Genomic DNA, 12,162 nt, shown 5'->3' with positions numbered 1-12,162 from the left:
CCACCCCACACCTCCACCCCACACCTCCGCCCTACACCTCCACCCCACACCTCCACCCCCATCTCTGCCCCCCCCACATTACCTGAGACGTGCTGTCCTATCTCCCCCTTCCACAGAAGTTCTGTCTACATCATTAACCTAGTTAATCCATGATGTCCACATCCTTATATCTGTATAACTGCTTTCGTATCTAGGGAATCCACTGTGCTATAATTATGTTTGAGAACCACTTCTATATTTTATGAAAATGTTTCATTAGTGCTTAAAATTTTATATACTTCCCTTCATTTACCCCAAACTTTTTGCTAAAACTTTGCATTCCCTCTGAATCTGTAAAACCCATCAAGTATTCCGCACTGGGATTTTCTCACTAGAGTTGCTCGTCCAAGTCTCCAGCTGCTCCTTCCAGATGGGTTGTACCCTGGGGCTCACCAGCTCCTGGGGTGCCTCCCACCCCTTTGGCTTCTTGGATTCTGCTTCCTATCTCCTTTGCGCCTGTAATGGCCCCTAGAACCACCCGCAAGTAAATGTCTTGGAACTTTTCATGTTTGAAAATGCCTTTCTTCTGTTCTCATTTGACTTCTTTCTGGGTATAGAAGTCTAAGTTGCAATGATTTTTCCCTTAACTTCTTTACACCTGCAGCATAGATGTCTAGAGCTTGAGGTGATCCTCCTGCCTCAGCCTCCCTAGTGCTAGAATTGCAGAGGATGCCACCACCAGGCCCTGCCTACCTGAGCTATTTTGTGATTTATGTTAGAAATTAGAATTTATTTACCAAAGAGATCATATACAATTTTATTAAAATGTTTTATAATTTTGTAGTTCTTGACATTTTCCAAGTATTTGGCTTTCATAAATTACAAAGAAAATCATAAGCCAAGATTCAAGATCACATGGGCAGGGGAGGTCTTCCTGGCTTGGCCTCCACTGAGAGCTGCAGTCACAGGAAGGCAACTACTACACAGGCTCAATTTATGTATTTTTTAATATGGGAAAAATTGTACAAAACTTTTTTCCAAGTTATACTTGCTTCACGTTAGTTTTGGGTGTGCTGAGAGCTACATCAGGATGGTTTGGGGGCTCCCAGCAATGAATTGTCTGTAACAATGAATGTCTATACTTAAGACCAATCAGATCCAAGGAACCAATTAAGCTCAGTGAGGAGACAGATTTGGCTTAGTCAGAGGCCAAAGCCACCTCACAGGGTTGCAGTCACCATGCCTGGTGACACCCACTCTGCACAGGAACCATCTTAAGGAGTGAAGAGGTTCAGTGTAAAACAAGCTGATGTGTTACTTGGTGAGGATGTCAAAGAGTCACCATCAATATCTAGCTTCATGAGGGAAAAAGTAAGTTAGATTCTGGCCCCAGATACATTCTCATTGAAAACAACACCGCTGGGGCTGGGAATTTGGTGCAGCAGTAGAACACTTGCCTAGCAAGCCGGAAGGAAGCCCTGGGATAGGTCCTTGGCACCAAAAACAAAACTAAACTTCCCCTGAAAACAACACCTCGATTCGCAACTATATTTGGAATCTGATTTCTTCTCCAATTAAAGGCTAATTCAAGATGGCTCACAATGCGCTGTATGCACGAGTGACTACACAAGAGGTGAAGAGTGACTGTTTTCTTACTTGCAGTACAGAACTTCAATATTCAAGTCGCCATCATTGCAGTAAACTCCACAGTCTCAGTTACTGCTGGGAGAGAGACCGCTCTAAGTAGCTTTGGAATGGTTTGGAATACCCCCAACCCTGCATCCTAGGCAAGCCCGAACAGGTAGCTTTCCTGCCGAGTGGAGCAGGCTGCAGGGCTGAGATGCCTAGCGTGGCTTTGTCACACATGTGACACTTCCTGTGGGACTACCAGGAAGCTTACATCCCCCCAGCCTCATCCTTCCGCCTGCACCTCCCTACCTGGCTGAGTTGGGTCCACCCGTCAGGCACAGCAGGACTTCCAGTGGGACCATCGGCTTCCAAGAATAAGCCCTTGAATGCCAGCACTAGTGAAGTCTCTGCTGGCATCTTAGCTCCTGCTGGCCAGACCAAGTCATGTGCCCAAGTTTAAAATCAAATTTAGGGACAACACCGGCTGCATATCACCACAGAAATGACTCCCTGTGTGCTCCTGTAGAAAGACCACCAGCACACCATCTTTCTAGCAAAAAGCTTGGTGTTAAGAGAATTGCAGTCTTGGCCACCGTACATAAAGCAGGGAAAAGTTGGGCAACATGCCAACAACATAGTTCGGAACTTTACTGTTGTTTAGCTTGCTTGGTCCCAGCTGACCCTTAGTAGTCTCTGCTGGTTTCAAATCTCATCCCTCTGAAGCTGTGTTCCTCGATTTTCCATTCTGCAATCTCACCAGAGCAATTCAGGACTCTTTATTATGTCTGTAGCATTGTTCTGATATAGATGTTGACCAAAATACATGTGTGCCTTCAAAAAAATTATTAAGAGGCAAATTTCCATTAGGCACCATCAGAGTCCTCCCCCTCGCTTGAACACACTTGTCCCAGCATTCCTGTCACTTTCTGAAGCAGTTCTGGAAGTCCTTTTACATGAGTGTCTTTATACATTGTGATCAAAACTGGGGTGAATGTTATTGCTGCCGTCCAACACAAAAGGAACACGGACTAGTGAAAGCATCTCACTGTGTCCGCACCCACCTTATACGATAGATCTGGTGCCATGTATCTTCAAAGAGCTCACGAAAGGAAAATATTTTGAAGTTATGTAGGGCATGCAGGGAGCCTGGACAGCGTAACCAAAGACCTCCACAACTGCCTCAGAAAGTGGCAAGAATGATGCACAAGTGTGTGTGCAGTGAGAAGTAGTATTTTGACATGGGTTCATGCTGATGTCTTTTAATATAATGAAATTTTATAAATGTATTATCATATTTCTATCACACCATGTATATATAAATTTATTTTTCCCCACAAGACTGAAACATCCTTCATGCTAGGTCTTTTAAAACATTTACCTTTGACTTCTGTAGTACTTGTTATAGCATATGCCATTCATTCATTCTTAAATATGGAAGATGTAATATTGCAAAGTATAGGAAGAAAGAATTCTGTAATATCAAAATGTATTAATCATCTCAATCACTGTTAAATTTAGCCAGTTAAAAGTTTTGTTATCACAAAAGTTTTATTATAAAACATTTTTCTTTTTTTCCTAAACTTTAATTAGGTTACATATTAAACTGATTTGTAATTTTTTTTCTTGTCCTCCTTTTGGGAGGCTTGGATAGCGATTAGCACAATCCGACATTCAAAATCTCGGTCTGTTCTGATAAACCAGAGCTCTCCAGCACATGCTTGTCAAAGGAGAGAATGCAGAACTAGAAGATCAGGAACCCAGGCCTCGATCCTTGTAATAGAATGCAAAAGCAAAAATACAAAATGAATCAGTGGATGAATACACAAACAAGCATGCATTTGCATGTATGCCAAACCTATCTGCCTATCTGCCTGTCTGTCTGTCTATCTATCTATCTATCTATCTATCTATCTATCTATCTATCTATCTATCTATCATCTCTCCATCCATCCCTCCATCTATGATCTCAGTCATCTGTATCCCTAAGTGCCTTTTCAAACACAGGAACTCATATTCAATTTAAAAAAATAAAATATAGCCATATGTCTATAAAAAAGACAAATCCACAAAAGCAAAACTGACTAACTTTTAAGGCACACATATACCAAGAAAACAGTAACAAAAATAGATGTAATTGTATTAATATCAGACAAATCAGAAAGTAAAATATATTTGAAGATTATGGGGGTAGTGATATTGGTAGTGAGTTCTGAAGCCACTGTGACAGTCATGACTTCTGGGCCTCTTTGGACCAACTTTCCAAATATAGAAAGCCAAAGTTAATATAAATGTAAAAAATCACTTGACATATCCATAGTTAATGCATAAATAAGGATATAGAGTATTTGAATATTACATTTGACAAACATCTTTTAAAATATATATATAAATTGTTTCATCTACAAAAACCAAAGATGCTTTTCAGGTTCTTAATACATTAGTAAGATATATCCACAAAATTTAGACATGAACAAAATCACACTTTTTTGCCTCAAAGCAGGTATCACAGGAAACATGTTAGTGGATTGCAGGGCAATACTATTAGAACTAGATAAGGAGACCACCTACTCACAAGAAACTTAAGAAATTCGTTTTCCTCTTAGAGAAATTTCATGTAAAGGTGAAACCACAAAAGTACAATTTGAAGGAAACAACAGCGAAAGCCCAGCCCACAGGCCCTGAGGGACGCAGTCTGCCTGTCTCTTTCTGTGACACAAGCTGAGCAGTCCCTCCTGGGCCACCCAGAGCCTCCACTCCCAACATCACATCTGCACGGGGAGCCCTGGCCCGCTGTCGCCTCCTGCGGTGTGGCTGGGCTGGGTACCCATCTGGACTGCATTTTTCTTAAATCAGATCCTATTCGTGTTCTCTGTTTCTTGAATTTACTTTATATTGAAATGCATATTAGGTGTCCATGTTGGGAGCCAAGGCTGCAGAACACCCTGCTATCCTCATCCACTCTCTCAAATTATTTTTAAGTTATACAGCCTCAAGATGTGAGCATTACATAGATGACAAAACTGATGCAAAAAAAAAAAAAATTGGCGTCTCCTGAAAATTGGGGCTGAGGCTAAGATAAGAACTTGCCTTTTCTAATTTGTGCTTCCTTTTCTCTTTATCACAAAAATAGTAACTCTTGTCCCTGTATGGAGCAATGCTAGAGCCAAGAGTTGATCTGTCTTTGTGACTATTCACCTCCCAATGACAAGCAGAGCCATGAAGCTCTTGGTGTGTGAACAGCAGGTGTCATCCTTTCATAGTAGTGAGGGACGGTTACGGATTGTGTTCGGTCTTGCCAGTAGCTCTGCGCATCAGGTATTGCCACGCACCCCTCGAGCGTGGGCTTCTGGGTGTATGTCCCAAGTTCCTGCTGTTCACCTGTGCCTGGCAGTGATACTGTGTTCCTTTCAGAATACCCTCGAACCGAATCGGAGTGGGAAAACAGCTTTGCCCTGAAGATGTTTCTTTTCCAATTTGTCAATTTAAACAGTTCCATCTTCTACATTGCTTTCTTTTTGGGAAGGTAAGCCAACTGTATGTGGACTATTTCTCACAATCGAAAGCACACCAACTGTTCCATTACCAAGTAGCTAGCAGAGCTCACAAATTCTTGACCCCTTCCCTGGAAGACTCGCTAATCAGCCTTCAAGCGCATTCTTGCTCAGAGGTTGGCAGCCAGAACCAATTAAAGCTGGCACCAAAAATAAGACCTGCATCTACGCCATCCAATTATCAGCAATTATTCTCTTAGAGAAGAAAAGAATTTGTGAGTTACTCTATGTTACAATTCTTTAATGTGAAAACCTCTACCCACCATTAAGTCCCTTTTTTTTTACTTTGTTCTAAAATGTGGGGAGGAAAAGGATGCCCGCCTAAGGGGTGCACTTTGCTCTATGGTTGCTGCTCCACCCCAAGCCTTGGAAGCCTTCTGCAGGTTGACACGCTTTGAACCCCGCCGCTCGGCACGTTGTGGTAACATTCACTAACCTGGCCCCCAAGGCATTCAAAAGCATGAGTGAAAGCACTCGGAGCCATCGGGTGGCTCTGCCAGTACTTTCTCCACTTTCTGGTACTGAGTTCGGGTGCTGCCTTTTTCCTTTTCAAGCCTGGGGCTTTGATGTTGTCTAAGCTGCTCGAAAGTCACCCTGTCTGGGGGACAAATCGCACCAGTGAGCATTCTGTCACCCACTCATGCACTTGACCAATGGCTCAGCAGGTGTTTTTCATTTAATGGCTAATGAATTAAGATGCTTTTCTTTTTTTAAAGATTTGTAGGTCACCCTGGAAAATACAATAAACTTTTTGACCGGTGGAGGCTGGAGGAGGTGAGTGGCCTCAGGGGAGTTGGGAGGTGCTGTGTGTATGGGGGAGGGCAGGCCAGGCCAGGGCAGGCAGGAGACCGCGCCACGTCCGGCTGTGAAGGAGCACTTCCGGTACAGAAGAGCTCCTCAGCTTCCAAAATGAAGCAACTACATCTTTTGAAAAAGTGATGATGTATGAAAAGAATAAACCCCAAAATCCTGAATTTAGTTTTTTTTTTTTAACTTTTCTATTTCTTTCATTTATAAGCTCAGCTGCTCTGTGTTCCTTTTGCCTCTGAGATTCAGAATCTGTAGCTGTCTGCATCTCCAGCCCTTGAAATGAATCAGGCTTTCTTTTAAGAAGGCAAATTTTAGTCCAAAAGAAATATCATTTGAAATATCACCATATGAACATGTATAAATTTGCTTTAGTTTTGTTTTTGATACTTTTTCTTATAAAACTTTATAATATTTTCTAACAAAAATGTCATTGCTCTTAACCTCTTTCTGAACTGTCTCACACTTCTATGAAGCAAAAAGAAGCTTATTTTTTACTAATTTGCTAATTTTAAAAAATTAATGGTGTTTTACACATTACAACTTTATTCTCAGAGAACTGTGGTGATGCATGCCTGTAATCCCAGAGCTTGGGAGGCTGAGGCAGGAGGCTCACCGTGATTTTAAGGCCAGTCTAGTTGTAGTGAGTTCTAAGCCAGCCTGAACGATGAAGGAAGACCCTGTCTCAGAACAAGAGAAAAGAAAAACAGAAAAAGAAAAAAAGTAATCATTATTTTTTCACTAAATTTAAGTCACTTTTTTTTTTTTTTGGTGGAACTGGGGATTGAACTCAGGCCCTTGCACTTGCCAGGGAAGCGCTTAGTCTGCTGAGCCATCTCCCCGGCCCAAAGTCACAAATTTAGTAAAAATATTTTTTACTCAGCAAAGTAAGATTATAAAATTATCATAATCTATACCTTACAGTTGTATCCATTTCTAGGCTCCTCACTGATCAGAATGTCTTTTCCTAACTCAAAATTATTCTCATGGTCCTAATGCAAAATCTAATTTAATAAATAGTCTCATTAACAAAAGTCATAATTTAGAAACAGGCTAAGAAAAGATTTCCAAAAAGCTGTCCTGAGGTACTTCTAGTCACACCAAAGCCCCTTCTCATAACCCAGGACGCTGCACCTAGGTTTCCTCCTCAGATCATTTTGGCTTTTGATTATAGTATAGGAAGACAGCCTGACACTTCCTAAGAAGATCAGCTTTATTACCGAAAAATGGGACTCAAGTGCTAGTTAAATTTCCTTCTTATTCTCTGCTCTTTATTTAATTCTCTTGGGTCTCTCTTTTCTCTTCATACATTGGCAGTTGTCATATTTAGATGGCCAGGTTGTTTATAGATCAGAGATCATTTCCACAATACCGTCAGCCCCTTCCTTAGCTGTGGATGGCTCCCCATCAACCAGTAGTGGTCTCATCGCTGTCTCCATAGCCTCTGACTGGTTTTCTTATTTTGGCCAAAGTTCTTTCACAATTCTAGTGCCACCCCCCCATCCAAGTCCCATTTGTTTCTGATTTTGGCCCAGAATTATGCCCTCACCTGAAAAGGCACCCAACTGGGTATCCCAGGCATACCTTCCCCAGGAGTGTCCAACAGGAGCTATGAAGAGGGCAGCAGAGAGGCAGCCAGGTAGCTTGTGTGTTGATGACAATTTAGGAGCCAGTGTCACCAATAACTTTGTTTAATTGGATATTCTTATTCTTAATTATGACATTATTGGATGCTTTAATTAGTCTTTGAAAGACCTGAGAAAAACTGACACTTACGTTGAGAAACATGTTTCTGTGTTCGAATCCTTACCCAGTCAGAGGCAAGATCCTAAGGTGTACAAATTTCAGTTCTTGGTTTTGTAAACTGCTGATAAAAGTAGTTATCTAAGTATCCGTGATTGGTAGTTAGATTAAATTGTATGTGGGAACATTAGGGACAATTAAAGGGAACCTTTATAAAGAAACAAAAAAAGGACTACAATTGTATGAGCGCTGGAATTGAGAATCTCCAACTGTTAGTGATATGATATCTCACAAAAATACTTTGCATACATTCCTATCAAAAGTATTTAGGGAACGGCTGACACAGCAGGTGTACTACATGCTAGCGCAGTCCAGCGATCACTACTAAGCTCTCTCCATATTTTTATTCATGTATTCCTCATAGAAATTCTATTATATTAACCATTTTACACATATGGACACAAAGGTGTAGAGAAGTCTTGTAATGGGCCTATGTTCTAAGACTGATGAAGTTAGGGTGTGCTTAGTGAGTCGGCGGAGCTTCAGAGTCCGCATTGGGGACAGTGGCCTTCCCCACTGCCTCCAGGAGACTGGGGCCCAGTCGGGGTGCCATGAAGATGCACTTTGCTATGAGGTGGTTGTCGGGGTGCTGGCTCACACCTGTAAGCTGGACTGAGAGCGAGAATGCCGGAGCAGTGGAGCGAGGGGTCACAAGGGGTGGCGTGAGAGGGGCCTGCCCAGCTCCGGCTCCATCGTCCACAGAGAGCAGATCCAACACGCACCCTCCAGGGTTAAAGAGAAACTACGTGAGGGAGTTCAGCTGCAGCTCATGCACCCATGCTCACACAATGTAGGGGTGCTCAGGGACGAACATCCGGGGCCTCTACCCACCCCTCCTGCCCTTCAGTGCGCTTTAAGCATGACTGTTTTTATCAAGTTAATTTTCAAGAATGGACGGGCTGCCTTCAGCCACCGTTATGTGACCAAGGCAGATTACTAACATAAAAACTTTTGAGGGCTGGGGAGATAGCTCGGCTATCTAATTGCCTGCCTCGCAAGAGCAAAGTCCTGGGTTCGATCCCTGGTAGCCCACGCTGTGCTGGCCCTGGAACCCCAAGTGTGGTGGCACATGCCTGTTATCCTAGTACTGGGAAGGCTGAGACATAAGGATCAATATGAGTCTGAACTGAGTAGCAAGGCCCTGTATCAACAACAATAAATAAATAAATTAATAAAAAATTAGAAACAAAAAAAGATCTTTTGAACCTTCTCTCTTTCCTATAAATAATAAACGATCAAGGCTTAATTTCAACTCCGTCTTCTACCCTCCCCAATTTGGCTAATCTAGCCTTCCAGAGGATGCTCCAACCACACCATTCTATGATCTTGTGCTTTCCCCAGCCCGATGTAGTTAGAGCCTTGCGCCAGACACTCACTGCAAGCGTCGGGCACACCTGGTAAGCAGATCTAACCCTTAGCGTGGCACAGAGCAGCGGTGCGTGCGGGGGCCGAGGCCGCGGCTTCTTCCCGCAGGCCTGGCTGACTCTGCGCGACCCCGTGCAGATCAGTTTGCGCCTGTTTCCCTACAAAAGCAAAGCGCTTCAGTTTGCAGCTGTCATCTACAACCTGCTGCTGTGCCTTCGTAATTACTCAACCCCTGACCTTCCACGGTGTGCAGTGACGGGGCACAGATGCAGAGATTAGGGGCCCTAAATTCATCCTCAAAAGAAGAGGCTTGTTTGGATCTGAAAATCCAGACGTCTCTATGCAAGAAGCAGGATGTCTAACAGTGTCTCTCCCTGACTTAGATCTGAGAGAGCGAAGTCACCAGCCTGGAGCTGGAAGAGTGGGCTATTTTGTGTTCTCATTATTTGTTCCTTTTGAAGTCCCACTGGCACTAATTTGATAGAAATAGAAACGGTAGATCAAAGCTGTGCCGACTGACTGCGGTCCTCATGAGCAGGACGTGGGCCCATTTCTAAAGAAACAGATCTACGCCTTCCCACGCGGGTAGCTCCCACGGTGCACATTTTAAAGTAAACACCCTTTCTATTGAAATCCCATTTGTGTCCGTGTGTGCGGCACTGCCTTACCGAGAATCCAACAAAGCAGAGGCTCGCAGAGCAGAATAGGATCCATCGCCCTGCCGAGCTGTTTTGTGGCACGAATCTCAGACCTAAACACACATGCATGTATATAGACGTTCCTTCACAAGTGATAGATTTTTAATACTTGGCCATTTTAAGAGTGGACTGTGCCGGCCAAATAGCTCAGCGGATTAAGGCGTAGCAGATTAAAGGCAGGCAGACGCTGCAGCAGGGGGTTAGATCCCAGACCCTGCTGTACTGGCCCCGCCCCCGGGGTGTCCTTGAGTCCTCAAATGAGACTGGGCGTGGTGGCACATGCCTGTAATCCCAGCTCTTGGGAGGCTGTAAACAGGAGGATTACTAGGAGAAACCCTGCACTAAAGTATAGGAAGAAAGAAAGAACGAGAGAAAGGAAGGAAGGAAGAAAAGACTGGACTTAGTGCTTGACTTCTAAAGACAGTATTATTTGTATCTATTTCTTGTGGATTTTTCACTATATCGCTGGACTTTGTAGCGCCATACAGTATAAACATGATATTAAAATTACATAAGTTTACGAGTTTAGAAAATTGTTAAGAACATCAGGAGTGCTTTTAAGTGTGGAAAGGGCATATAAATACGTGGGAAGGGTTTATAAAGCCACGAAATACATATGAATCCTAAAATAAATATCATGTTGCTACTTCGCTGATTTTCACTTATCGCGGGGGTGTCTGGAACGCAACCTCCAGGATAAGTGAGGGGCCACATTAGCTGGATAACTACAAAGAAAAAACCCTGAAAAGCACAACATCGACCGGGTATTGAAGGCCAACCGCCCCACCAGCCTTCCAGTAGGAAGCCACTCCCGCGGCATCTGCAGAACGCAGGCCTTTACGTCTGTCGGCTGCCTTCCGAGGCACACAGCCCCGAGTTTAACCTCAGGAAAACATTAGGCAAACCCAGCTTGGGTGACTTTTCTCAGGGTCCCTGTGTCTTCAGCACTGTCGAGTTTATAGAAAATTCTTCAGAGCAGAGGAAGCTGGGGCTCAGGGGAAGGCGTGCCAAGGGGTCCGCTTAGGGAGAGCCGCAGCAGAAGCAGAGTACCGGGGCAGAGGTGTGGGCGGAGGCCGGGGCTGCGCGGCAGGGCGTTGCGATGTTTCGTGGTGGTGGTGGTGGGAGTTGCAGAACCGGGGACTGAACTCAGGCCCTTCGCTTGCCAGGCAAGCGCTTATTCTACTGAGCCATGTTCCCGGCCCCTCAGATTTGCCAGCTGTACCAGGGAGATGCCAGGAGCGGTGTGGGCGGCGCGTGGGTGAGGCCTGCAGGGGAGCCCTCAAGGAGCCTTGCAAAGTCTCCCTCCTAAGTACACCATCATTCTGAAACAAAAAGTATGCCCCAAACAATATATTGTAATTATAGCATCGCTGAATTGGAATTAGTGGTTGCTCTTCTCCTCCCTGATCGTTGAAAGATATTTAATATTCTGTGGTATTCATTAAAAGGGATCAGGCCTGGGACAGTGCCTGGGACTGCGAATGGCACAGCGCCTGGCAGATAGGAAACGGTCGTCAAAAGTCAGATTTCTTGTTCTTGCTGATATTCCATCCATATCCCACTACGGTCACTGAAAAAAAAAAAAAAAAAAACCCTGCCATTCCACTTCCTTCTTGGTTTTGCCCTGTAAGTGTTGTAGTGTCACTCGGCCGATTGTATAATGCAAAGGTGAGACACCTGGTGAGGAGTGGGGCCTCACCGCTTTTCTCGCTCTCTTCCAGTGTCATCCCAGCGGCTGCCTGATAGACCTCTGCCTGCAGATGGGCGTCATCATGTTTTTGAAGCAAATATGGAACAACTTCATGGAGCTGGGCTACCCGTGAGCATGATCTTTTGAAACTTAGCTTAGGGCCTGGGGAGATGGCTCAGTGGAATAAGCACTTCCCTGGCAAGCACAAGGGCTGAGTTCAATCCCTGGTTCCACCAAAAAAAAAAAAAAAACAAACCTTAGCTTTTATGCTCTTTAGATGGCACAGACAGAGGTGCTGAAATGCCCCACTGTAGACACTAGAATGCACTTACTTTCCACCCCAATTCTTAGATACAAGGTATTTAAAATAATATGCTAGTGGGCCTTTGAGACTTAATTAACCAAAAGCTGACATGAGACTATTTTGAGTAATTTCTTGATTAGTGGAAGAATTGATTAGTTGATTGATGATATAAATATCTTAGGTGGGGCTGGAGAGATGGCTCAGTGGTCTAAAGAACCTACTTAGAACAAGCTTAGCTAAAGCATCAGGGACCGCGGTTCAATCCCCCAGCACCACATGCCAGCCAGCCCGCCCCCTGGTGGGCTGAGCTGGCCACACACACACACACACCTCTCT

At 44.1% G+C, this 12,162-nt stretch overlaps 1 protein-coding gene across 1 annotated transcript in view; it reads left to right on the top strand.

Annotated features, from left to right (window-relative positions):
* Positions 1 to 12,162, top strand: part of Ano3 (anoctamin 3) — a 405,337-nt gene that overhangs the window by 380,468 nt on the left and 12,707 nt on the right. Inside the window, exons 20-22 of the mRNA XM_012517561.2 lie at positions 5,020 to 5,131; positions 5,876 to 5,933; positions 11,554 to 11,651. Of these exons, the coding sequence (XP_012373015.2) occupies positions 5,020 to 5,131; positions 5,876 to 5,933; positions 11,554 to 11,651 (268 nt within the window). The remainder of the gene's footprint in view (positions 1 to 5,019; positions 5,132 to 5,875; positions 5,934 to 11,553; positions 11,652 to 12,162) is intronic.

This window comes from Octodon degus, unplaced genomic scaffold (assembly GCF_000260255.1).
Source record: "Octodon degus isolate 3935 unplaced genomic scaffold, OctDeg1.0 scaffold00193, whole genome shotgun sequence".
NCBI classification, from domain to species: domain Eukaryota; kingdom Metazoa; phylum Chordata; class Mammalia; order Rodentia; family Octodontidae; genus Octodon; species Octodon degus.
Note: the sequence above shows the minus strand (reverse complement) of the source record. Positions and strands in the feature narration are given on the sequence as shown.